The sequence below is a fragment of the Mus caroli genome, chromosome 8 (assembly GCF_900094665.2).
Source record: "Mus caroli chromosome 8, CAROLI_EIJ_v1.1, whole genome shotgun sequence".
NCBI lineage: Eukaryota > Metazoa > Chordata > Mammalia > Rodentia > Muridae > Mus > Mus caroli.
Genome location: NC_034577.1, coordinates 97,629,809 through 97,656,859, shown reverse-complemented (window position 1 = coordinate 97,656,859; position 27,051 = coordinate 97,629,809). Strand labels below are relative to the sequence as shown.

General features: G+C 48.2%; 2 protein-coding genes across 4 annotated transcripts in view; both read right to left on the bottom strand.

Moving 5' to 3' along the window:
- Positions 1-22,333, bottom strand: part of Cdh3 (cadherin 3) — a 45,842-nt gene extending 23,509 nt beyond the window's left edge. For 2 of the 3 annotated variants that reach the window (XM_021170340.2, XM_021170341.2), the window contains exons 1-2: positions 22,173-22,333; positions 21,834-21,951 (exon numbers count right to left, since the gene is read on the bottom strand). In XM_021170340.2, the coding sequence (XP_021025999.1) occupies positions 21,834-21,951; positions 22,173-22,229 (175 nt within the window). In that variant the 5' untranslated portion in view covers positions 22,230-22,333. Of the gene's footprint in view, positions 1-6,563; positions 6,605-21,833; positions 21,952-22,172 lie in introns of those variants that run through there. The other variant, XM_029480319.1, reaches the window with a different exon arrangement.
- A 1,389-nt stretch (positions 22,334-23,722) lies between these two features.
- Positions 23,723-27,051, bottom strand: part of LOC110299615 — a 9,064-nt gene continuing 5,735 nt past the window's right edge. The window contains exon 3 of the mRNA XM_021169343.1: positions 23,723-26,338. Coding sequence (XP_021025002.1) covers positions 26,053-26,338 — 286 coding nt within the window. The 3' untranslated portion in view covers positions 23,723-26,052. The remainder of the gene's footprint in view (positions 26,339-27,051) is intronic.

The following is a 27,051-nucleotide window of genomic DNA, read 5'->3' as shown; positions in this document are numbered from 1 at the left end:
GAAGATTGCTTAGAGACAACCCTGCTTCCTTGACAATATCCTCTCTGAGGAGGCCTGGGCTGACACGCACAGCCTGGGGCAGCAAGGGAAGAAAGGGACATGGATTTGTCCCGGGAGCCATGGGGTCCACGGAGTGGCTTTGTGTCTTTTATTCTATTGCGCACGATTGCAGGCTCCTCTAAGGAACTTGGCTTTGTCTTAACTCCAGGAAACCAGCAATGACTGATATGATGAAGACTAAATCAGCTTAAGTACAGAAAATATTATATGTAAGTATGTGTGTGTATATGTATATATATATGTAAATGTATATATGTGTATATGTACATGTACATATGTGGAGTGCATACTCCCTGGGCTATCCATCCAGCTGTGCAAAGTGACACTTTGTAGAGTTTTAAAATTATACAGGGATGCTCCTGTGCTAGGAAACAAAGCGAGCAGAATTTGAAGTGACACACAGTGTGCACATAACTATGGACAGGGGGGGAAAAAAGCCTTGAAGAAAATGACCCTTTCCATGCTTTCAAGTAACTTTTAACTCTTTTAACCACTTGGCCATGGCTATATACTATTTATTTTTAATCTTTTTAGTTCTTGGTGTTCTTTTTGACTCTGTGTGTGTGCCCATGCGCCTGCATGTGGTATTTTCTTCAGTCGATTTTCACATACTGAAGCAGGGTCTCTCACTGAGCCCAGAGCTCACAGAGTCAGCCTGCTCCGGGGATCCTGTGTCTCTGTATGCCGAGTGCTGGACTTACAGGCGGGCCACAATGGCCACCTGGCTGTTCGTTATTTCACTATAATTACACTTGGTGTGTCTGTGGGCATGTGCATCTCATAGCACACCACATCGGTTCTCTTCTTCCACCATCTAGCTTTTACCTGAGGCCCCTCCCTAGCTTTATGTGTGTCAAGTATCAGAACCCCTGGCCTTATCCTTTAGTGGCAAGTGCTTTAATGACCGAGCCATCTCTCCAGCCCTCTGCTTTGAGACAAGGTCTTGCTATGTAGCTCAGACTGACTTGGTATTCAACTTGAAGACCAAGCTTAACTTCATGATTCTTCGTTGTTTCCGGAGATTCTAGGACTTCAAGTGTTGACCACGCCTGACTCCTGTATTATCCTGGATTCTTGCCTCACCCCAATCCCTACATTGAACTTCTCAGGCTCCTTATACACCCCAAAGTGACTATATTTGAAGGGAAGGTCTTAAAAGAGCCCACTGGCCCTAATCCCATTGTTGCTAATGTCTTTAGGAGAGATACTCAGGACACAGTATATAGGCTATGTAGCAGCAATGGAGGAGCTGGCCACCTCAAAGCCACCTCAAACCTGAGGAGAAGCACCTCATGAGACCAAACCTTCCTTGGTTTCTAACGCTAACCCTTGAGAATTGTGAGACTCAATTCCTGTCCTGGCCAACCAGCCATGGGACTTTGTCTCAGGGGTCAGGAATTCTCATTCTTCTCATTACTGTTACCGGCCAACATTAGCACAGTTTGTTTTTATTGTTTCTTTATTTTCAGACGGGGTCCCTTGTAGTCCAGGCTAGCTTTGAACCTCTGACCCTCCCACAGCTGTCTCCCAAGTACCTGGCTTATAGACATGTGCTATCATGCCCAGCTCACAGCTCCCTATTTCAACTTCGTGAAGAAACTTATGAGAAGCATTTTAATGGCCATTTTTGAGTATGGGAAACTGAGAGGTTAAACAAGTTCACTGAAGTCCCATAGAGAGGCAGTGAAAATCCAAGTGGTTCCCAGACCAGTCTGAACCCAGAGTCATTTGCATATCCATGGCCTTTTCCATCTCTTTGAGAGCTTCTTCCACTTACCACTGCTCATCTACAGAAATAATAGTCTTTTTTTAAGCCAGTTTTGTTTGTTTTTGTTTTTGACTAATGTGTATGGCTATTTTGCCTGCATGTATGTTTGTACACCACTTGCATGCAGTTCCAGATGTTTCCAGAGGAGGGCGCTAGATCCCTTGGAATTGGAGTTATGGACGGTTGTGAGCTGCTCAGTATGGGCACTGAGAACCATGGAGCCTTGACAAAGAGCAATGTGCTAGAGCCGGGCCGTGGTGGCGCACGCCTTTAATCCCAGCACTCGGGAGGCAGAGGCAGGCGGATTTCTGAGTTCGAGGCCAGCCTGGTCTACAAAGTGAGTTCCAGGACAGCCAGGGCTATACAGAAACCCTGTCTCGAAAAACCAAAAAAAAAAAAAAAAAAAAAAAAAAAAAAAAAAAAAAAAAAAAAAAAGCAATGTGCATTCTGAACTACTGAGCCACCTCTCTCTTAGCCCCCTAATATTTTCATTTTTAAAATCTGTTGTGAGCACCAGTGTCTTTTTTGTTTGTTTTTTTGGAAACAGGGTTTCTTTCTCTGTGTAGCCCTAGCTATCTTGGAACTTGCTCTGTAGACCAGGCTGGCCTTGAACTCAGAGATTTTCTTGCCTCTGCCTCCTAAGTGCTGGGATTACAGGCTGGCATAAGCATCAGTGTCTTGATGAAGAACTTGGATGAATTTACTGGGAGCTCAAGAGTTGGAAGAACAGCATTCGACTTCACAGAACTACCGAGTACTACACAAATCAAGACCCCCAAAACATGACTCTGTCAGCCACAAACAGCATCACCTAGCACTCACCACCAGGAAGCCACAACTCCAAGGCCACGTGACTTGCTTACGTGCAGACTGCTAAAGAGGAGAATTAGAATCCGAACCCAGGCACAGTCAGAAGTCTATAGCTGTATTCTTCATGCAAAAACTGCCTTGGTGTGACGCAACCCGTGTATCTGGGACACCGGGACACAGGGAGGAACAAAAATGCTTATCCGCATGACTAAACCCTTGCAAAATGCTCCTGGCTATCCAAGCTAATCCACAGTGGATGACTGACAACTAAAGTTCAGAGACAACCTAAATGCACACCAGTGAGGACTGACTCATGTGACATCACCGTCCATGCAAGGGAAGACCAACCGGTTGTCACAGAATGCTGTGGAAAGGGCAGGGGATCCAGCTCAGCCGTAAAGCACTTACCTCGAGTATGAGGCCTCCTTGGCTTTGATTCCCCAGCTCTCAAAAAGAAACAAGCTATCAGCTATGGATGTTCTCACACTGTAGGCTCTATGAAAAGAACCTAGGACACACTGTTAACACGTTTCAAAGGTAGAGAGTGACCTGATTCCCCAATAATATGGTCACATCTGGACTTTACCATTTGACTTTTTTGGGGGGGGTTGGCAATGGAGATTGACCAGGAACTCATATATACTAGGCAAAAACTCTGTCACTGAGCTACACCCCTGGTCCATATATCAGTGCTGTCTTTGAGGGCTGGACAGATGGCTCAATGGTCACGAGCACTTTCTGATCAGTCACAGGAATGGAGTTCTGATGCCAGCACCTAATGTCAGGTGGCTCCAAGGGACCTGATGCCCTCTTTTGGCCTCTGTGGACGGACACCCGCCACCCTAAATAAAATAGGGAAAAAAAAAACCAACAACAGAAAATTGAAAAAAAAAATCTTTGAAAAGCAATTTTAAAAAATAGGCTTCTGGGAAGAGACCTCCGTAGCTGGGACAAAGATAAGACTTTTTGTCACCGACTCTTCTGGACTCCCATGGCACTCACTGATCAGCTGTTCAGAACACTTAAAACATGCCAGGCACGATAGATATCATACACCTGTAATCCCAGCACGTAGGAGGAGGAAGTGCAAGAATCGTAAACTCAGTGTCTTTCTGGCTACAGAGTGAAGCCGTCCTTGACTATAAGCCATCCTCTCTCAAAACAACAACAAATGTAAAAACTCCATAGTCACTGTCCTCTCCCTGTTCCAGAACGGAGAGATGGCCTCCAGCTAGCACGGGTGTGCCAGCGACTTCTTTTCATTCTTTGAAGTAGCTCTCTCCAGCAGTTCTATCCTTCCAGGTTACCCAGCAGGGGACTAATGACTCCGCCCATACTCAGAAGCCCTAAGCCCCACCCTCCCAAACTCTAAAATCTGTCATACCCACAAGGAGCCAGTAACTGGGAAAACAGCTAGCTCATCCTGCTGCCCTGTCTCCCGCACTACCCTCTGGTGCATGGTACCTAGATGTTAGCATCTCAGTATCTAGGCTGCCCATCTATTCTCAGAGGGGACAGTTCCCCTGAGACAACAATCAAGCTGCCAGCAGTTACGTGTTATGGATGTCTTAGCCTCCCCCGCACGCCACATATTCCTGGCGCATCAGCTCCAACTCCTATTCAACAGGAAGCAGAACACCACCAAGGGGCAGGAATCCCGGCAGGCTGGGACATGCTTCAGACACCCACTCTGCCTGAGACACTCAGTTAATTAAGTCTTTTCCTCCCCAGTGCTGGGAAGGGCTATCGCCCGCAAGGTAGGTATTACAGCTTCCAGTGTACAAGAGGCTTTAGGGGTACAGGGATGGAGGTGTCTTGAACTGCCCCCCAGGAAACAGCATCAGCGAGAAAGCCCCTACTACACAGCCACATAGAGGTTCAGAAGACTTGGGCTGAACTCTACATAATCATCAACTGTATGCGCAGGCAAACGTCGTGAGCACGTGGAAGTTCTATCTAACTCATCTGAAAAGTGGGAACACTAATGTGTGCCTGGTCCAAGACAGGCCTTTGTGAAAAGCACCATCAATCGATGTATGCACAAGACATACAGAGGTGTCTACATCAAGCCCTAGACTCCATCCCCCAAATTTATGTTGTGTATATGGGTGTCACATATGTGTATGGTGCATAAACACACACGTGAAGGCCAAAGAGTCTCTGACTAAATGGGAAGTTCAGCTGTGCTGGCTGGCTGGCTGGCAAACCCTCAGGAGCAGCCAGTCTCTACCCTCAGTGCTGGCTGAGTTATGGGCACATACGACCATGCCAGACTTTTACGTGGGAGTTCAAACTCAGATCCTCATGCCTACAGAGTAAGTACTTGTACCCACTGTGCCATTTTTCTGGTCCCTTCTTTTTTTGAGATAAGGTTTGCCATGCAGCTCAGGCTGCCCTTAAACTTGTCATTTCCTGCCTCGGGCCGGCCTTGTACTAGGATAAGGGGTGTGTGCAATCCAGCTGGCCTTTTTAAAAGAGAATGTGCACACAAGTGCATGCAGTACCTGCACATGCCTGAAGAGGGCGCAAGATACTCTGAAACTGCAGTTACCTAGGGTCGTGAGTGATTACATAGGTGTCCAAAACAGAACCTGAGTCCTCTGAAGAACAGCCAATGCTCATCACCTCTGCACCATCTCTCCAGCTCGCACCCTCTCCACAGCTAGTCTTTTCTAAACCACAGAAAACCTACCTCCCAACCTGCAGAGGGGCTAACCTGCGACCGGGATTTACCTGAAGAATTAAGTACAGAGAAGTAGATGCCCGGTGCTCAAGGACATAGAGGAAACCTGGCTCAGTCTGTCTCTGGGAAGGTCTGCTTGTGGGGGTCTGTGTGGCTCACTGGGAAGAGGCAGGGGCTGGACATTTCACAGACACAGTGACCTTTCCAGGGAGATTTGCCGGGGCATCTGTGAAGACATGAGTCACTTTCTTTCTAAGTTAGGCATCACAGAGAAACTGCTGACAAGTTAAGTCCTGAGGCAAATCACCACAGCTTCCTTGCAGATGCTTCCTGGAACCAATGGCTTTAGGCCATGGTCTCAAGGTGAAGCTGATCTCAAACCAGGTCTTTCTACCACACATCCTGCCCAGGCCTCACCTTCCTCAAGGAATGATGCCTGTTTCTGGCGGTGGTAAGGCTGCCAGGCCACACGTCTTAGCTAACTCACGGGGGCATGAATGGGCTTGTGTCACTATCTTCCCCGAGGTAAGTTGATGAGTTCCAGCGAGCTAAGCTGGAAAACAAAGACCTCAACAGGGTTCTGACTTCCATTCCCACCCCAGGCCTCAGGCACTTGACAGCCGTAGCCTGTTTTCCCCACAGAAGGAAATGAACTTTAACCTGAGTCCTCTAAGAGGGAAGATGTGCCTGCCGGACCCAGGGAAAGGAACGGCGTTCAGCTGGGATTGTTTCCATAGAAAGTAACGTTAACAAGCACAATCAAAAAAAGGTAGGAGTCCAGTGTTTCCGCCCTAGATAGGAGACACTCGATGGAACTGGAGTCCCTAGCTTAGGTTCAAAACTCCTCTTTTAAAGTCATTCTGTGAAGGCTGGCCACAGATCGTAAAACTGAGAGCACTATACAACTTGCTAAGAGAGCTGGGGAAGAAAGGAAGTTTCTTTGTAAACTGATGGACACTGTGCTGGAGACATCTGTTTTCCCTTAGGTCAGAAATGCCCAGACACCTCCCTCCCAACCCCACGGAAACACTCTTTGTTGTTGTTGTTTTTTTTTGTTTTGTTTTTTTGAGACAGGGTTTCTCTGTGTAGCACTGGCTGTCCTGGAACTCACTCTGTAGACCAGGCTGGCCTCGAACTCAGAAATCCACCTGTCTCTGCCTCCCAAGTGCTGGGATTAAAGGCGTGCGCCATCACCACCCACCCACCCGGCCCGGAAACACTCTTAAAAGGGGAGGATCTGACCTTCATCACAACATGGAGGTGCTACACAGTTCCAATGTCCAATTCCGTCAGATGTTCTGGCAAAACCAAACCATCCATCTCTCTGAGGACCCAAGACCTTCAGTGATCAGTCCTGGCCAACTGACCTGCTGGTGTCGGGTAACTGACTAGAAGACAAGGAAAGTAGCTGTTTGATCAGGGTGTGGCCACAGGGCATCCAAGAGAGTGTCAGGAGAGAATGCATTCAAAGCCTCCATCCTAGTTTGTCTTGGATATACCTTATACAGTGAACAGGCTTCCGAATGAGGGGTAGGATAAGACAGCTCAGGGGAAAGGCACGTGGAACTGACCGGAAAGATCCTGGGACTTTCCTAAGTAAAGCTGTATGTAGATGAGAAAACAACCCACTGAGAAAGGCTAGTTAAAGGTCAAGTGCTGTGGACTGCTACGGGGAGAGAGGGAAACCAGGTGCTGCTGTACACTGCTGGGACAGGCAGCAATGGAAACATATTTTTCTATCACTTAGGAATCCATAAATAAGCCCTTTAGCCCGGGTATGATGCCAGAAACCATCCCAGGTGTGGTAAAAACCAGATTGCTGAGGATCCTCAAGTCTGCTGCTTAAATAGGAGAAAAAAGAAGGACTCAATAACCTTTCAATGAATGCTTAATTAGGCCGTATTACAGGCACTCAAATGTCTACACTACAGCCTCAAATACCATAAAAGAAACCCCCAATGGGAACCAGTGCTCTACAAAGCAGAGAAAAGGTCGCAATGATCCATTTATAGGACTCCTCCAACAATATTAACAATTAATTATACAATATTAATAATTTCACACGGCACAAGTCAGGAGAGACAGAGCTGAGCCCTAGAACCAAGAAGGCGCCCGAGCTTTGAACCCTAACCGTCAGACATCTTCCAAACAAAGGGATACCAAGATGGCGGTGGCGGCGGTGGCACAGTCTTATATATACTAACACCGAAGGCTAAGGCAAGAGGAGAGGGGGGAAAAATGAGCAAGACTAGAACTGAGCGGACTAATGGGGAAAGGCCGTAGGGCAGAAAAGCATGCTGGGAATGTATCTCTGATATGCAGGCTGGGATTCCCAGTGCTTTTGATTGACTCAGAAGCTGCCCCGGGGCATGCTGGGAGGTCCATACCCACACACACTAGCTTCACTGAAGTTAGTCTCTCGCACACTTGGGGTGTACCAGTGCTTCGTCTCCAGGGCTTCTATACTGGACAGGCCGGAATTCCAGCATGAGACCCTGACACTGTCTTCTGGATGTTTAAGGGGTCTGCAGTGTGCTGATGATGGAACTAAAGTGGAAGTCATGCCCACCACTAGTAGTGGCTTTATAAACTCCTGTAGGATAGGTGTGTGTGTGTGTGTGTGTGTGTGTGTGTAAAGCTCCCACAGGTTGTACGACCACCTCCGGGAGTGAGGTTAGGTATCAGATCACCCTCATTTCTGCAGGACTGATAGAGACTGCAGGACTGATCTTGCAGAGAGCCCGATGCAACCTGAGGCCCTCAGCCTGGAGCCCCTTCCCAGCTACCATAGTCTAAAAGTGCTGGAGGAGAAACTGGGAAAGCTGGTTTTGGGCAGACTGATGTGAGACACTTGGATGGATTGAAAGGAGAAGAAGAATCTGGGAGATATGCTTTAAAAAAAAGGTGTGGTTGTGCAAGCCTGAAATCTTAGGACTGGAAAAACCAACACAGGAGGACAGCCAGGGGAACATAGTGGGTTCAAGGCCAGCTTGAGCTATAATGTAAAAATCCTGTCTCCACAACAAAACACACACAAAAAAGGCAAGAAGGTAAATTATTCAGAACAGAAATATAAAGTGTTAAAAAGTGGCATTGCTAGAGAGGAAGTCCAAATACAATTATTAAAATTTGGGAATTTATGGTTGTGTGTTTGTGCGTGATTTGAGTGTACGGGGTGGGGTGTGTGTGTGTGTGTGTGTGTGTGTGTGTGTGTGTGTATGACATCGAGCCAGCTTTGTGGTGACAGTTCTCTCTGTCTACCTTCCTGTATGTCCTGGGGGCTGAATTGAGGCACAGCAAGCATCTGTATTTTCTGAGCCATCTCACGAGGTCCAAAATACCATTTTTAAAATGGCTTTTTTTTTTCTCCTCTTGTTTCCCAGGATGGCGTGAACTCGCTATATAACCAAGGAAGTCCTTGAACTTCTGTTCCACTGCTGAATGCCGGGGACAAAATGCTGCTCTCTCATTTTTATATTTCACAGTTCATTCCTGTTATGACCAGAATGTCCAGAGCAAGTGTCACAAACACAGCTGATAAAACCATCACTAAACTTTTAAAAACATCCATATTTTAAAGATGTGCATATCCTTTACCTTAGCAATAAGGAGGCGGAGGCTGGTAGATCTTTGTGAGTTCAAGGTTAGCCTGGTCTACATAGTAAGTTCCAGGCTAACAACAATAACGCACACTAAAATAAAAAACAAACACACACATCTTCTGCTACTGACCTCCGTACATTCTTCTGAGTCAGTTCCTGAGCACTCATCTTGTGAAGGCGTCTGCACTCTGTGCACATAGGTGCACATAAACTCATGTAGGCATCCTCCTGTGCAGCAGTCTCCTAGATCAAAACATTCTATCCTGCAGGGGAGCTCCTTGAGCAGGAAGGTAAGCAACTCAAGATACCTTCAGGAAGTACCTGAAACTGACCAGATTCACTAGGCCCCTCCCTGCCAGAGTAAGGAGAAAAGAAAGCCCAGCTGCCTGGAAGACAGGCCAGCCCAGCTGCCTGGAAGTGGTTTAGACCAGAGTCCCTTGGAAAGGACACTTTCTAAGCTGTTGAGCTGTTCAAAGCTCCAGTTCCCAGCTTTGTGAGCTGTGATACATGCTAGGGCGGGCTTTGGTGATGTAAATGTCTCTGGAGTAATTTCTGCTCCTGTAGGTAACACCCCCGCGCCCCATTAGTAACCATAATAAAACTCATTGGTTCACCAAGGTGGACTTTGGTAGTATCTGCATTTTGGCCTGTTGTGGGTTCCCTACCTGGGGTGAGTGAGCAGGGAGGTGTGTTTTTGTCTTTAAAACAAACAACAGCCCTCAAAACCATTGATATATGATCTTTACCTCCACTTTCTAGCCACATTGTCCCCCCTCCTTTTCCGCCTCTTACCTCCCCCCACCTTTCTCCCCTCTCTCTCTGAAGCAAGATCTCACTATGTAACCAAGGCTGGCCTCAAAGTCACAATCCTCAGAACTTCATCTTCTCAGTGCTCAGATTATAAACCACGCAGCCTCCCGTTGGTAGGTGTGTGTTTCTGTAGTTTTTTTTCCTTTTTTTTTAAAAATTAGGTATTTTCCTCAATTACATTTCCAATGCTATCCAAAAAGTCCCCAATACACTACCCCCCCCAGTCCCCCACCCACCCACCCCCACCCCTTGGCCCTGGCATTCCCCTGTACTGGGGCATATAAAGTTGGCAAGTCCAATGGGCCTCTCTTTCCAGTGATGGCCGACTAGGCCATCTTTTGATACATATGCAGCTAGAGTCAAGAGCTCTGGGGTACTGGTTAGTTCATAATAATGTTCCACCTATGGGGTTGCAGTTCCCTTTAGCTCCTTGGGTACTTTCTCTAGCTCTTCCATTGGGGGCCCTGTGATCCATCCAATAGCTGACTGTGAGCGTTTCTGTAGTTTTACATACTTATTTGATTCCTTTACTAAAGTGCAATTTTACTTTATCATCATCTTCTTCATCATCTTTGTCTTTCCTTTCTTTGTTTTAAAAGAATGATTTCCCAGCAGTGGTGGTGCACGCCTTTAATCCCAGCACTTGGGAGGTGGATTTCCGAGTTCCAGGACAGTCAGGGCTATACAGGGAAACCCTGTCTCGAAAAACCAACCAACCAACCAAAAACAGAATTATATATTCTATGTATATGAGTACACTGTAGCTGTTCTCAGACACAGCAGAAGAGGTCATCAGATCCTATTACAGATGGTTGTGAGCCACCATGTGGTTGCAAAGGCTGTGGGACTGTCAAGCCCCAGCTGCCCTGAGCCATACACACAGTTCACTATGGAAGCATGTCTCAAATCCTGGGCGTTATGAATTATCTGAAGCTTTCTGGAATGTACCCTTTACATCAACGCAACTGTGCCCCGCACAGGACTGTCTACCACAGCACTATCTCGGATTAAGAAAGAATGTATAAATCTCTTTCAAGGGAAAAATAAGATCAGAAGTGAATGTCTGCTTTAAATACGGAAACCAACTTTTACTGGGCAAAGGGCCTGCTAGCAGAATTTGAAGTCTAAAGAAAAATGTAAGTGGGGGAAATATGTTTTCTTTCTTGCTCTGTTGGAACCACGCTTTCAAGCTCTGAGCAGTCCCGGGAAAGAATGCCGCACGAATACATCTGGCGATTTCCTTCTCTGTCATACAGCTTTATATTGTCTTGATTTTTGGTGATTTTGAATGCTTTTGAAACACTCATTGAGCCATCAGGAAAAAAAATACATTACTGTGAGAACTAATGAGTTTTAAACAGTGCAGACGCCTTATCTTGGGCTTGCAGCAGAGTCTGGCCATAAAAAGCTCAGTTCATCTGGACAGGGTTAAGATGCATAGCTCACTCCATCATCTTTCGGCTGGGCCGGCTGTCTTTCCTAATAAGGCAACCCCTGATAGATTACTAAAAATCCAAACACTTCACAATTTTGGTGCTAACTCCTTCCCACTACCACATCTGTAAAAGATAAAAACAGAGAGCTGGCTCAAATAAATCATGTCCCGTCCACCACTGGAAGACTCCAGAGTGGTTAAAATCATGATAGGTGTACATTTTACAATCTGGAAAGATGCCTGCTTCTCTAAGCTAACAAAGCAAGCTGTGCAGTTATACGGATGCGAGACACAGTCCAGTTGTTTAAAATTCCCGCATGTGTGCTCATGTCTTTGTACAGACAAAGATATACACGTGGGGCCACTGAGATGGCTTAGCTGGTAAATGAGCCTGCTGCCAAGACTTGAGGACCCAAGTTCAATCCCTGGCACCCACGTTCCAGAAAAGATCTCAAGAAACCCGACTCTGCCAACTCGTCCACACACGCAAATAAATATTTTTTAAAAAATGAAAAAGGTCTACAAAATAGGAATATATTAAGCCACTAGCTGTGTTTGCCCATAGAGAGTAGTATCCTGGAAAGAAAACTATCCTCTATTTATTTATGATTTGCTGCTATTGACAGGGAGTCGAGCTGCTAAGTCTAAACTCTGTCTGCTGAGATCAGTGTGGCCCGCGGAGTGGGGAACGACTTAACTGACTTTAGCTCCAACATGGAGTGATGGAACCTCCCTCAAACACAGAGTTTAATGAGCTAATGGTACATATCAGGTCTTTAGAGCCATCCCTGTTACAGAGGCAGTGCCATACATTTTACTGTAAAAATGTTTCTATCTATGGGTAGCACATATATGCGGTTTAATTAAAAACCTCAGGGGGTTGGGAAGATGGCAGCAATTTAGAGCATACACTGCTTCACAAAAGATCTGAGTTTGGTTCCCAGCACCCATACCAGGTGGCTCCCGACTGTCCCTAATGCCAGCTGTGATCCACAAGATCTAAAGGCTCTTGGCTTCTGTGAGCACCCACACTACCCACATACAGTCACATACCCAAATACATACTTAATTATAAATAAAAAAGACTTAAAACAACCACTCAGCCCTATATAAATGATATAAAATAACATATATGGGAGCAGGGTGTTTAAAAGATAAAAGACTCCTCAGAGAATTTTGATTATCAGCCAAACTTGTGAATTACTGGCTCAGAGGCTGAAGGCAGGGATGAAGCAGTGGGTGCAGGGCTAAGCCCAAGCTGGGGAAAAATGGAAGAAAATTCTGGAATGGAATAAAGACCATAAAAAAGAAACTAGAAAAAAAGGGGGGTGCGGGGTGGGAGTTAGCTGGGAACCTGGGCTGAGGGACTGCATAGGGAGAGGGCAGGGTGCGGGCCTGGTGTCCTGTTCTGGCTTGTACATAGGAATCCCACAAGCATCTATTTACCTCATGCCTGAAGGAACAAGATAGGGCTTGTTCTGAGAAGGTAGCTCAGCCAGCAGCCAGACTGAAGCAGGACACCCAGGAAGTGCCAAGGGGCATGGGACCTTCAGCAGACCCTCCAACCGGCTAATTGTCTAAGCAGAGTCTTATCTCCTCAGAACCCTAGGGCATGGGGGCATTCGGAACAGCCAGGTCTGGAGCTGGCATGTCGAGGAACTTGTCCCAGGTCACAGAGTCTGGGGTGAGCATCAGACAGAAAGTTCCCCTTTGAGTGCTCAGCTGTATAGTATGTCTGTCCGTTCTGACCAGTTTAACCAGCGTCTAAAGGAACGTGGGGGTGGGGCACATGGCCTTGCTATACAGTCCAGGTTGATATTAACTCATGGTCCTCACCTCAGCTTCCAAGCACCGGGGAGGATTAGACCCGTGCTACATGTTCAGTTTAGATAGGAGGTCGTATTTCCCTATGAAATGACCTGGGTCAGTGGGTCAGTGGGTCAAGGTGACCGCTTCCAAGTCTAACAGCTTGAGTTGGATGCCCAGAACCCACATGGTGGAAGGAGAGAACCAACTCCTGCAAGCTGCCTTCTGACCTCCATGGCACACACGCATGCATACGTAACAGAAGACAGACCAGAAAAAGGGCTGTGGTTCTCTAATTCGAGAGAGTAAGCCAGGCTTGGTACAATACTCACGTAATCCCACCACCTAGGAGGCTGAGGCAGGAAGGTCTCCAGTTCCAGGCTAGCCTGAGTTACATAGCAATACTCTTGTCTCAAGTGTTAAGAGAATCTTTTTAGAAATATGTACCAGCGCCCCACACACATAATTCTAGAATTAAAATCTTGCTACTCATGTCTTCTACCACTGATCTAGCTATACCTCCAATTCTCTTACACAGTCTCTTCATGTATTTATTGAAACAAGGTCTTGCTATGTAGAGCAGGCTGCCTCGCCCCACAGTCTTCCTGCCTCAGACTCTTGAGTACTAAAATTATAGGCATGCACCATCATGCCCAGTTTTCAGGCTCCCTCTATTCTCCTGTCTCCAACTTCCAAGTACTTGGATCTCTGGCATGTGCCTCAATGCCTGGCCCTGAAGCACTCTCAAATGGGCAAAGATGGGATCCTCAGGTTAAGGGGGGGCGGTGGGGGAAGGAAGGCCTGGAGTTACATCTCCTTAGCCTGGAGTTCTCCATTCAAGTCCTGAGGGGAAGCAGCCCAGCACATCTCCTCACTGAAAGAGGTTTTCCCACCAACTGGCCGTGTGGCTCAGAGCCTTCCCCTCTGTGGCTAGTCAGTGATGAAGCCAAAGCGGTGAAACCAAAGAACCAGTCAAAGAGAAAGGAAGCTGTTCACCGGGCTGGCTTTCCTAGGATGAGGTGTTTCTGAGCAGCCCAGCAAGACGGAGGTAACTGCAGCCTGGGTAGCATATGGTGGTTTCTAGACCACCGATATGGATGCTTCTGGTTTGGAATTTGGTAGTGGAGGAGACAAGAAGGGGGTGGGGTCGTTCAAGCTCTCCTATCCAGGGCCAGGGGTGGGAGGTGAGGGTTGAGGAGAGGCAGAAGATAAACTGCCAGTGGCAGTGTCTGCTAAGAATGTCAGTCTGAGCCGGGTCAGGCCTGGTATCTGAACTCCACCCCGCCACCCCCCCCAACTCCCCCATCCTAAGGAGAAGCCAGGGCTGTTGGATACAAGCGTTTCCCCACCACCACTCCAAGTTCCTGGTGATTAACAGAAGCCAGGGGAGGGAACAGGAATTCAAGGCTCCTGAGTCAGAAGTTAACTATTTCCAATCTTCCCCTAGCTTGTCTGGGGCCAGAGGACTTTGCCATTGCTTTCCCTCAGCCACTTGGGTTCCCACATGGTTAGTACTGTATCCTTAGGGAGGTTCAAAGCCGGATCTCACAACTTTCTAGTAGATGACACTGGGCAAGTCACAAAATTACTAATGTAGGTTTTCCAGCTAATGTACAAAATTACCAATGTAGGTAGTCTAGCTAAATGGGGCCCATTCCCCCTGCCCTGGGGCTCTTGGAGGATTAAAGGGGCTTAAAGTAGCAAGTGTGGTTCTGGAATGCAGTAAGCTCTCAAAAAAAATGGACTCAGGGGCTGGCAAGCCGAGTCGGTGGATAAAGGTGCTTGCCACCAGGCCTGACTGACCCAGTTTGCTCCCTGGATCCCACAGGGCAGAAGGAGAGAAGTCAACTCTTGCAAGTTGCTCTCTGACCGCCACTCATGCATCTATGTACGCACACGAATACAAGACAAATAAATATTAATCATAATAATAATAATAAACATTATAAAAAAATAAAAGAAATGTCATTTCGGCTGATAGCTTTTGACCATTTTCCTGCCAGTTCCTCTGCCCAAATCAATGAAGTGAGAGGCAAGGCTCAACGCAAGACACATCGGCTGGTGTGAGGAAAGCCAGGAAGCGGGTGGTAGCGTGGGCGAGGCCAGCACCTTGGCTCAGGAGGACTTCTGTGAGGCTAGGACCGTGCCCAAGCATCCGGCCTGCCTTTCCCTAACATCACCTTGCTAACATCAGGCTCAGACACTCCCAAACAGCTCTCGATTGCTCTCCCGCCTTAAATCCTATGGCCCAGCCATATAGGATGTAGTTAAAACCCTAGAGCCCATGCTGTTCACCTGCAGGAACATCCCCTGCCATCCCGGCTAGAGTCCAGCACTCTAGCCGTTTCTCGGCCTCTAGCTGAGACATCGTTCGTTTCCTATGGTATTCCCTTGTTAGCTCGGTCTCACTTCCCACTCCCCTTTTCTCTCACAGTGGCCTCCGAAGCTCGGGGCTTTCGTACATTTGCTCACTCACGTATCCCTGGCACGTGCCTGTAATCACAGCACTAAAGAGGACAAAGAAAGAAACTCATTACTCCGAGGCTAGCCTCAACTACACAATGAGAGCAGCCTAAAGTGGGGCGGGGCGTGGGGCGGGCGTGGGGCGGGGCATGGCAGAGGCGGGGCGGGGCGTGGGGCGGGTGTTGAACTGAGGACGCACACCTCATTATGATGCATACATAAAATTCTAATGTAGGTAAAGTAGTCTATGGTATCCGAAGCCAGAACAGTGGTTATCTTGAGAGAAGGGTGTTGTTGGGCAAGGGTCACCTAAGTTTTTGGTGACGCCAGTGGTCTGTGTGCTGGTACCTAGGTATCTTCAGCTGGTGATGTGTCAATAAGTACTTTGGTACTTATTCCAGCACAGTTAACTCTTTTCTTAAAATTATATTTATTTAGTTAGCTATGGAGGGGGAGGAGGGAAAGGCATGTGACCTGGTGAGAGGTCAGAGGACAACCTGCAGGAATGGTTATCTCCTTCCACCATGTGGGTCCCAGGGATCAAATTCAGGTCACTGGGCTCGGTGACAAGGGCCTTAACATGCTGCCATCTTGCCAGCCCTCAACATCAAGTCTCTGGACAGATGCCTCACTGATCTTGGCAGGGGAGGCCCTCTCCTCCAAACATTCTAAAAACCACTTTAGCTTCTGGCTCTAGTTATTCACTGTCCACCTTCCTACGAAGCAGAGGCGAGGACACTCATTCTGGGTAACCTAGGAACAGAGTGTTATGAGAGGACGTGATGAGAGGTTTGAGACTGGCTCCCCAGACACACTGGATGGTGATAGAGAGCAGAGTCTTCAGCAGCCAGCCCTCCCCTCTGCTGAGGGAGGAAGGCAGCTGGCCGGGCTCCAAACCCCAGTTCCCTACCACTCATTCCTCTGAGGCAGATTTATGGGGCACTATAGACTCAATCCCCTTGGGCTATGGAGGCAGCCAACCGGGTTCTGCATCCTGGAGTTACTGCAGAGTGCCCCAGTGACTCCATTTTACATGGAAGGGGAAGGTAACTAGCACCTGCTTTGCAAAGGATTAAAATATAGCTCACACCAGACTGTAAGCTTCCCAAAGGCAGGGACTTTGTTTAGTTCACTGCTTTAGATACCCCTGAAATATACAGATGATCAATTACACATTTACTGAAAGAATGAAGAAACTCCAAACTAAGGGTGGTTTTTATACCAAAAGCTGAGCTAAACACAGCCATCTTGAAACTAAGTCAGACTCAGCCAAGGTCACTAAAGAACTCAGAGCTGCCATTAGCCTTCAAACTTACCCAAAGGCTTCCTAAGAATTGACTGATAGAGTGAGTGTCTCTGACTAAGGTCTTAAAGCTGCTTCTCTCAATTGGGATAATCTTTGTTTGCACACCTGGTAAAGACTGTCTTGTTTTATTCAAATGCTGATTTCTGAACCAGAAGTCAGAGATCTGATTTCAGGGTGGATGTGGGTATTGTCAAGCATCTCCTGCCTCATTGTTTTGTAAACATCTTCTCTATCACCTTCTGACTGGTCAATTAAAGAAGCTGAACAGCCAATAGCTGGGCTGGAGGGTTAAGGTGGGACTTCCGAGCAGAAAGAGAGGGCCTCAGATGGGAAGCAGAGGCAAATTCCAGTCCAACACGAAGAAGAAGCAGGTGCCGGAACAGAATAAGAGGGACAGGTGACTAGTGAGACATAGGCCAGGCCAGCATTGTCAGATTAGAATAGCTAGTAATCTGCCCAGCTATAGTGCCCAAAGTTTATTAGATATTTTTCTTTCTTTCTTTCTTTCTTTCTTTCTTTCTTTCTTTCTTTCTTTCTTTCTTTTTTTTTTTTTTTAGAAAGGGTTTTTTTGTAGCCCTGGCTGTCCTGGAACTCACTCTGTAGATCAGGCTGGCCTCAAACTCAGAAATCTGCCTACCTCTGCCTCCCAAGTGCTGGGATTAAAGGCATGTGCCACTACGCCCGGCTATTAGATATTTTCTTTACTTACATTTCAAATGTTATCCCCTTTTCTGGTTTCCCCTCTGAAAACCCCCTATCCCCTCCCCCTGCTCACCAGCCCACCCACTCTAGCTTCCTGGCCCTGGCATTCCCCTATACTAGAGCATAGAACCAAGGGCTTCTTCCCCCCACCGATGACCAACTAGGCCATCCTCTGCTACATATGCAGCTAGAGCCATGAGTCCCACCATGTGTTTTCTTTGATTGGTGGTTTAGTCCCAAGGAGCTCTGGGGTTACTGGTTAGTTCATATTGTTGTTCCTCCTATGAAGCTGCAAACCCCTTCAGCTCCTTCGGTCCTTTCTCTAGCTCCTTCACTGGGGACCCTGTGCTCCATCCAATGGATGGCTGTGTGCAGTGCCCAAAGTTTATAATAAATTTAGTAAGTCCCTGTGTCCTTATTTGGGAGCTGTGTGGGGCATAGAAAGGCCCAGGGTTACAGGTAAGGTGACTGTGGTCCATCACTTCTAATAACTCAACTCATATCTCACAAGTTCACGCTGATCACTTATTTGTCCGTGCTCCCAGATCACACTTGAAGGGCTAGGAATCTCCCATGGGAGGGGCCAGAATAGAGGAACAGTTCTGTTCCCCTCCCCTCAAGATTAACTTCTCTAGTAAAACCCCTAATATTAGGGCCCTTGGAGATGCTGCGTCTCCCTGTGGAGAAATGTTTTTGAAAAATGCTATAATGAAAACATCTGACTATCTGGGCATGGGCTCACCTTTATCCACAGTACTCAGGAGGCAGAGGCAGGCAGATCTGTGAGTTCAAGGCCAGCCTGGTCTAAATAGTGAATTCTAGGCCAGGCAGGGTTACATAACAAAACCCTGTCTCAAACAAACAAACAAACAAACAAACAAACAAACAACTAAGTGCTCACAGGAGTAGGGTAGGGATTGTGACTGGTGGCTGTGAGACTCAAGACCCAGCATTTTGATTCTTCCTTCCACACACCATGGGAATCAAAAATTTACATTCAAGTCCTAGCTGGGCACTGCACAATGACTCTGGTGAAACCACAGTCACAGGAGTTTCTTTGCAAAGTTCCAGGCTAGCCAGGCCTACGTAAATGAGATCCTATCTTTAAAAAAGGGGTTGGGGCAGGGGTTAAAAAAAAAAAAGGGCTGACCTTCACAAGGGAGTCTTGATTTCTTCCAATGGACTTACTGGGTGTTGGGCAAGCACCAGGTAAAAGTTCTATCTGGGAACTCAAAGATGTTTATGAACTGTTGAACAAATTAAAACCAGGAAGCTGAGCCTTTGTTTCTCCATCTTTAAAACTTCTTACGGGGTTTCTTAAGTTCCACCTCTGAAACTAAGACCTCAAAGTATTTAATATTCACCTTACCTACTTCAAGGGAATGTTAAGAAGGTAGAGCAAGCTCAGAGTTGTAGAAGGGCTTTGAAGAGAAAGGCGGGCGTGCGCGCGCGCGCGCACACACATACACACACACACACAAACAAGGCGTTAATTATACCAGTTCATTTCTTTGAGCTCAACTTCATAGCTGCTTGTAATATTCATAACCCAGGGGCAAGGAGGGAGGGTTGTAATATGGAAAAGTGTTGTTTGTTTGGCCAAACTTGGGGGTTTGTATGTACCTGCAGGATAAGTCTTCTAGCCCTGTCAGATCCAGGGACGCTGATGTTTCAAGAATTGGGGAGTTAGGGTGGGAATTTAGTGTCAGCTGAAGACTAGGAGGAAAGATACTGGGGAATGAGACCTGCATATTTTTGTTGTTGTTGGGGAAGTTTCATTGATTTAAGTTGATGAAGTTTAGTTTTATAGTGCTGAGTATCAAACCCAAGGCCTTACTCTGCCCCTGAGCTAAAGCCACAGCTGCACTTAGCTATTTTTAAGAGACTGTCGCTTGGGCTGGAGAGATGGCTCAGTGGTTACGAGTGCCAGTTGTTTCTGCAGAGGACCTGGGTTCAGCTTCCAGCACCCATATCAGGAGGCTCTCAATCTCTATACCTTCAGTACCAGAGAACTGGAACCCTTTTCTGCCTCTGCAGGCACACATGTGCTGCACATACATACATGCAAACTCTCTCTCTCTCTCTCTCTCTCTCTCTCTCTCTCTCTCTCTCTCTCTCTCATATACACTTGGGCTAGTGGATGAAAGAGTTTGCTGAGCAAGCCTGAAAACTTGAGTTCAATATCAGGAAGCCACAGAGGGAAGAAAAATAGACTTCTGAATGCACTCTGGCCACAAATAAATATTCTTATTGGGTGTTTTTTGTTCGTTTTGGTTTTTTGATAAAGGGTCTCACTATGTTGCCCTGGCTGGCCTGGGAGAGCATCTGCCTATGGCTCCTGATGGGATTAAAGGCATGCATCACCACAGCAAACTAAGTAATTTTTTAAAAAAGAGCTAGGATTTTGCTATAGTCTCTATGTTGGGCTAAATTCCTGGGACCAAGAGATCCTGTCTCAGTCTCTGAAGCAGCTGGGACTGTAAGCACACCATCTAGTTTGCAAAGTCTCAACTTACTAGCACTAAGTGGACCGGAAACTTGCTTTCACTCAAGACCAAAGTGATTTCCCATTTCCAGGGAAGTCTGTCCCGAGAGTCAGTAGTGTTTGTCAGGAAAATCACGATGTGCCAAGCACATTAGTCCACTCTCTGTTTTATTAACCAGGTACATTCTTGGTACAAGCCTACCATTTTCACAATCATAAACCAGACATCAGAGAAAGCAGAATTTCCTTAGGAAAAAAAAAAGTTTTAAAATTGGTGATGTCACCAGGAAGCTCAGGCCAACTCAACCATGTAATCAAAACCCTGATCAGCAACCTCAAGCCAAGGGAAGTGACGGCTAATCTGATACTTTTTGCTTCAGTAAGGAAGATAAGACACTACTCAAAGCCATACCTGCTCTCTGAATACAGTAGAGGATGTGGAGGTGGCGGTGAGGGCCAGGGTGGGGGCGTGGGGTGGGGGGAGGTGGATTTGGCAGAGATCTGGTCAGCCATAGAGCTTCCTCAGGGAGCCAGAATTGGATTTGGGGCCCTGGCCAAGTTAACATTTTTACAGGTTGGCTCAGTTGCAGTTTGTTAGCCCGCCAGTAATAAACCCATGTGCAAGAATTTAAAGTTTATGAGGCATGGCCTCTTACTGCCTGGGCTCTGGCTCCCTACAGCCAAGCCTTTAAGGAACCTAGCCTAGCCTGGGTGTTAATTGTTTTGTCAATCTGCAGAGTTATTTGAGGAAAAAAATTTTTTTTTTCTTTTTTAAAAAGGCGTTCTACAGACACAAGGGTCTCACTTTTCTTTTGGAGAAACAAAGGAAAGTCATTCTGCCTCTCAGCATGGACACCCCCATATTCAAGCTGTGGACGTGTGGACCTGAGGTGAGAAGCACTAGAAAATGCTAGGTGGCAGATGCTTTTTGGAAGTCAGCAGAAACTAGAGATCCCCTTCACAAGTTCTCTGGAATTTAAGGATCCGACTTACTCCTGGTTTAACTACTTGGGTTTGAACTCCCGAGAAAATCCCACTGTCCTCTGTAGTCAAGAGCCCGCCAACCAGCTGATAGATGCCCGAGTCTCATGACACACTGGTGGTTCTCAGTACCGAAATGACCCTCCACTTTTATGTTTTTGAACTTGAGTGGAGAAAATCCGCAACAGAAAGATCAAAATGTGCTTTGATCGCTCCCTCACTGGTCGGCTTGGGACGCAGATTGCCTTCCCTTCCCCCGCGACTCAAGTAATTAACACCCTAGTACCAAGACGCTTGGAGTGAGGGACCTAGTGTTCCCGGTGCGTGATGCCCTCCGCCCAGGTGTGCCAGGCCATTCGCAGGCAGGCTGCAGGGGAGCAGGCCCTCCGGGAATGGCAGGGTTAAGAGTGCATTCCAGCTGCCCGGGAAGAAGGGGGCGGGGAGGGCAGCCTGGAGAAGAGAAACAGACCCGGTCTGTCTGTCGGAGACACAAAGCACGGTTCACAAAGGGGGCCAGAGAAGGGGCAAAGGGGGCTGCTCAGGGCACGGTTCATCCCCACACCTGCGCGGGGGTTGCGGGAGGAATGTGCACTGCGCATTCCTCTGCTGTGGCGGGGCGGGAGAGTTTTCCACGTCGGGGCTGGGTGAGGGGCTTAGCCGCGAGGCACCGAGAGGTCAAGATAAGCAACAACAGCAGCAGCGAGGCACAGAAGAGCTGGACGTTAGTAGGCGCACCGTTGCTCAGCCTTCTCGCGCCCAGCCCAGTCCAGGAGCCACTTTCTACGCCTCCCCGGGATGTGGGGTGGCTCCAAGACTTCCCAGCTCTGCTCTAGACAACCTTCCGATGCGCCACAGTAAAGCGAAGCACGTGTGGTCTTCCGCACTGTGGCTCCATCCAGGCTGGCTCCGGGAGGGGTCTTACCTTTCCCCAGCGCTTGGCTCGGCTCCAGGTCAGTTCCTTCCACCTCCAAGGTCACTCCAGCCTCCCGGATGAAGCCCGCTCGGTAGGGCTCGGAGACCACGCTGCGTAGCCAGCAAACCTGAGTGTGAGGGTAGAAGGGTTAAAGAGGAGCCTGAGTCACAGGCATGCCTGGTTCTGTACACCCATTCTTGGGAGTCCTCGGGGGGGGGGGAGCGCTCCGGGACAACCTTGGCCCCAAGGAGCCCAGCCCTAAGACTCCCCCGACGCCCGCAGTGTGAGAACCCCACCCGCCCTCCAGGGAGCAATCCGGGTTAGGACCATGGCAAAGCACTGTGGTACCTGGAGCAGGAGGAGCAGGAGGAGCAGGAACGCATGAGGCCCACTAAGAAGCTCCATGACTGAAGGGAGGTGAGAAGGCTGCCGCGACGGTGGGGCGCGCTCCGCTAAGCTCCGGGTGCAGCTTTGAGCACCGCGGCTCGCTGGAGCCCGCGGGAGGAGGCCAGGTGCGCTCAGGTAGCTGCTGATTGGTCCAACGTCACAAGGTCCCGCCCCCTCGCAGGTGGGGTCGAGGCCAGCCTGCCGAAGGCACTCTCGAAACCCCTAATGGTCCTCCCTGGTGCCCTCCGCCGTCCTCCCTGCTCTTCTGGAACTACTTCTGAAAGGTACCCCGTGGCTCTTGCAGTCTCTGGCTTCGATGGAAAATAATCTAACAAAACAAAACCCCCAATCCACTCCACCTCAGCCTCTGCAGCACGGGAAGACAAATATTCCATTGCTGGCAGCTACAACGGAAAAAAAAGTGGAGACGCATCTGAAACCCGACAAAAAACAGAGGCTCCCCATTCATGCTGCCGGAGGCGCTGTGTTCAAAGCTTTGATGGAGGCAGGGCGTGTCTTTACACCCGCTACAGAGGGGTCTGCCCTCTGCCACTTTCTCTACCTCTCACACTAGGCCGGGGAGAGGCGGGGGCGGGGGCGGGGGAGCGCTCCCGGGTTTTAAAAGTGGCATCGAGGTCTCAAAGGACCGCGGTACGCGATCTGATACACGTGTGAGAGAATAGTAACTTCCGTTTGCAACTGGACAAATGGAAGGCAGCTTTTACAGAAAGTCCCAGAGTTTGGAAGCCATAGTAACTTCAAAGGGCTTGAGGTAGGGCACAAGCTATTTTTTTTTTTTTTTTTTTTTTTTTTTTTTCGAGACAGGGTTTCTCTGTGTAGCCCTGGCTGTCCTGGAGCTCACTTTGTAGACCAGGCTGGCCTCGAACTCAGAAATCCGCCTGCCTCTGCCTCCCAAGTGCTGGGATTAAAGGCGTGCGCCACCACGCCCGGCACAAGCTATTTGTTATTAGCCACATTATTTCCGGCACCCCCAACATAAATGTTTTCTTCCTCCAAATATAAATGTTTCCTTAATTTTATGTTAAATGCAAACAATGGAGATTTTTGCGTTATTTATTATTGTCATATGTGTGAATGGCCCATCGCACACATGTGGAGGTCAGAGGACGACTTTGTGGAGTTGGTTCTCGCCTTCCTCCTTTAAATGGGTTCTGGGATTGAACTCAGGCCATTAGGACTGTGCGTTACCTGCTGGGCTCAAACTTTTTTTTTAAACATTTATTTATGTATTTACTTATTTATTTATTTTATGTGAGTACACGGTTGCTGTCTTCAGACACACCAGAAGAGGGCATCAGATCCCATTACAGATGGTTGTGAGTCACTATGTGATTGCTGGGATTTGAACTCAGGATCTCTGGAAGAGCAGTCAGTGCTCTTAACCTCTGAGCTATCTCTCCAGTGTGCTTTACTTGCTAAACCATCTCCTTTGCCCGTTTTTGTGTTTGCTTGTTTGTTTTTTGTGTTTTTTTGTTTGTTTGTTTTCTTTTGTTTTGAGGCAGACTCTCACATTGTAGTCTCAGACTGGCCTTGAATTCATTCAAACCTTCCGTCTCTGGCTCCTAACTGCTGGGATAAAAGACAATGACCCACAATGACCAGCTTAACAATGATGACTTTTTTAAAAAAAAAGGGTAATGTGTCTCAGGCTGGCCTGAAACTCACTATGCACCTGGAGATGGCCTTGAACTTCCGATTCCCCTGCCTCTACCTTCCTAGTACTAAGACCTTGTACCTAGTACTAAGACTTGCCACCCCCGTCCGTGCACAGGCTCCAACTGCCCCATTTCCCATGCCCTTTCCCTGTAAAGGCATCTCTCCCCCATCCCCTGCCCCTCCTCTCTGCAATGCTGGAGATTGAACGCATGACCTTGCACACCTGCCAGGCAAGTGCTCCACTGCTGAGCTGCAGCCTCAGCCCTGGATGAGACAAGCTTTCTGAACCAACGTATCCCCCCCCACCCCATTCTCCGAGTGCGCCTCATCTTCCATTGCTCTCCAGAGGATCCCAGGATGATGCTTTTTCTCCAGCTAGCTCAGCTTTAGAGGTTTATGTTTGTTTTGTTTTGTTTTGTTTGCCTTCAAGTATTAACCTGTACCTACCTGTCCTTTCTACCCAAGTCTCTGGCTGAGCAGTAGAACTTATGATGTAATCAGGCAAGCATTGGCTCTACTCGATTTACTGGGTGGGATTTAGACTCGGGTCCCACCTTTACTGAGGCATAACCCTTACCTATTCAGCTGTCACTGGGATTATTTTGATACCTACCCTCTGAAAGTACTGTACTAGAGCCAGGAGAGGAGTGTGCCTTTAATCCCTGCACGGGATGTGGAGGCAAGATGATTACTGCAAGTTCAAAGACAGCCTACACTACATAGTGAGTCTTTGTTTCAAATAAAGGACTAGACTAGAGGAGACGGCTCAGTGGATAATGTGCTTTGGTAAGTCCCAAGTTCAAGTCCCCAGATTCCACGGAATGTGGATGGCAGTAGCCCATCTGTAAGGATCTCCTATGAAGAGATGGGGGGAGGGCAGAAGGAAGCCAGCAGGCCAGCCAGCCTGGTTCATACAGTGTCAAACAGAGACCCAATCTCAAACAAGGTGAAAGATTGTATTGTCTCAGAGACTGTCCTCCGGCCAATGCACGTGGCCCCTACTCATACTCATGAACACACCTCTCTCTCTCTCTCTCTCTCTCTCTCTCTCTCTCACTCACACAGAGAGAGCGCGGGGGGGGGGTGTAGGAAGAGGAGCTCGGCTGTATTAGAATTAAACGAAGATGTGTACTTGAGGATTAAACAGATTAACGTGTTAAAAACGCTGAACTCAGTAGCTGGCACTGAGCAAGAGCTCAGTGTTGTCGGTATTAGGACTCTAGGATGCGGCTCATTTAGTTTTCTCTGCCTCGCCAGCTAGGGAACTGGCTAGCGCTCCCAGTTCCACAACTAAGAGAATGAGCAGTGTCAGAATCCTTCAATTTCGCCGCTGCGGGTAGCCGGCATCTGCCATCTCTGGAGTCTTCAGTGATCCGCGTAGTCCTAGCAGCTGTGGGAGGAGGTGGCAACTTGCAGAAAAAGCCCAAGGCAGCTTAGTGGTCCAGCTCTCCTGCTGGGGACGCTTGCCAAATCCTAGGTGCCCGCCGGAGCTGCTCAATGCTCTAACCTAGAGGGGACAGAGTGGCTCGACCTATCCTCACCCCCAAAGTTCCTCCAGCGCCGGCCCGGAGCCAGACGAAACCATTAGGCAGACAGTTAAACACAAACGAGCCTCAGGATACAGGCCCTAATTAAGTAAACACTCGGCTGGAGAGCTGTGGAGCGCGCTCATTTCCGCCTCCTTCCAGGGCACTCTGCATTCCGGCGGGGGGCCGCGAGCAGAGCGGAGAAAACGACACTCAGCTCTTCGGGCGAGCCTGGACCACGACGCTGCCTCCTGCGCAGCTTCTCCAGCTGGTCATTCATCAATTCATTCATGTAACTAAATGAATCTCAGTCTTGAGTTTCAGTTAAATTTCCCAGATAGCCTGATCATGAGTTCAAGGTCAGCATGGGATGTGTATGTGCGCGCGCGCGCGCGCGCGTGTGTGTATCTCCAAGCTCTTGTTTGGAAAAACAAAACAGATGCCCAGAATTTGCTTCCTCCACCCACAGCCAGTGATACCTGGTGTAGGTGACAGCCCCAGCATCCTTCCTTTCCAAACAGACAAACGCTAAGATGTAATTGCACCAGAGTTCCCCTGTGCACCTGGCTGATGCTCTCTTTGGGACTAGGTCTGTACTCACACCGCCGCGCCCCTTCTTCATCTGGTCTCCCGTTTGGTTAACAGTTCCTCCTGGGAGCACTTCTTGATGTGTCTTGCTGGAACAAGCTTGGAACTGAAGAAGGACCAAGAGCTTCTTCTGTTTGGGGATATGTCAGAAGCCTGCCGTGGTGTGATGAGGAGGCTGTGGTTGTTGTCTGTGCCACCGCAGAAGACCAATGTGGCTGGGGGATGTGCTCTGTCACAAAGGCAACACGCGGAGTCTGGCACCTTACAGTGGAAGGCAGGCTTGCCGAGGTTGGACCCTGGGTTCCTGGAGCCTTCACATCTCTATTAGTCAGTTTTCTGTAACAATAAGAAAATGCCAGAGGCATGCAAGTGAGAAAGAGAAAGGTTTGTTTGGAGTTTTGGAGGTTCCAGTCCACAGCTGAGAGACCCCAAAGTATTGGGTCTGTGATAGCAGCATATGATGGCAGAGGTTTATTGCGCAAAACCCACCTGCCTCCTGGTAACCTTGGAAACAAAGAATGGAAGAAGAGGCATCAAGCTTCAGAACATGTCCCTAGTGGCATGGGGAGACACTTTTCTTCAGTGGTGTAGCAGATGGGAGTAGGTGTGATTGAGAGGGGGTCAAGAAATAATGCAGGTGTGTGTGTGTGTGTGTGTGTGTGTGGCAATGTAATCAAAATACAATGCATAAGATTGCCCTAAAAGTTAACTTTAGGAAACAAAAGTCCATGGGCTGGTGAGATAGTTCAGCAGTTCAGAGCACTGTAGCTCCTGCAGGGGACCCAGGTTCTGAACACCCACATGGTGGCTCACAACCCCCTCTGTAACTTCATTTCTAGAATTGGATGCTCTTTCTTGGCCTCCTCAGGCACCAGGAACATAAGTGGTGCACATATACACATGTGGACAAACATACACCGAAAATAAAGTTTAAAAAGGTAAACAAAGCCTGGCATGGTGGCGCACGCCTTTAATCCCAGCACTCGGGAGGCAGAGGCAGGCGGATTTCTGAGTTCGAGGCCAGCCTGGTCTACAAAGTGAGTTCCAGG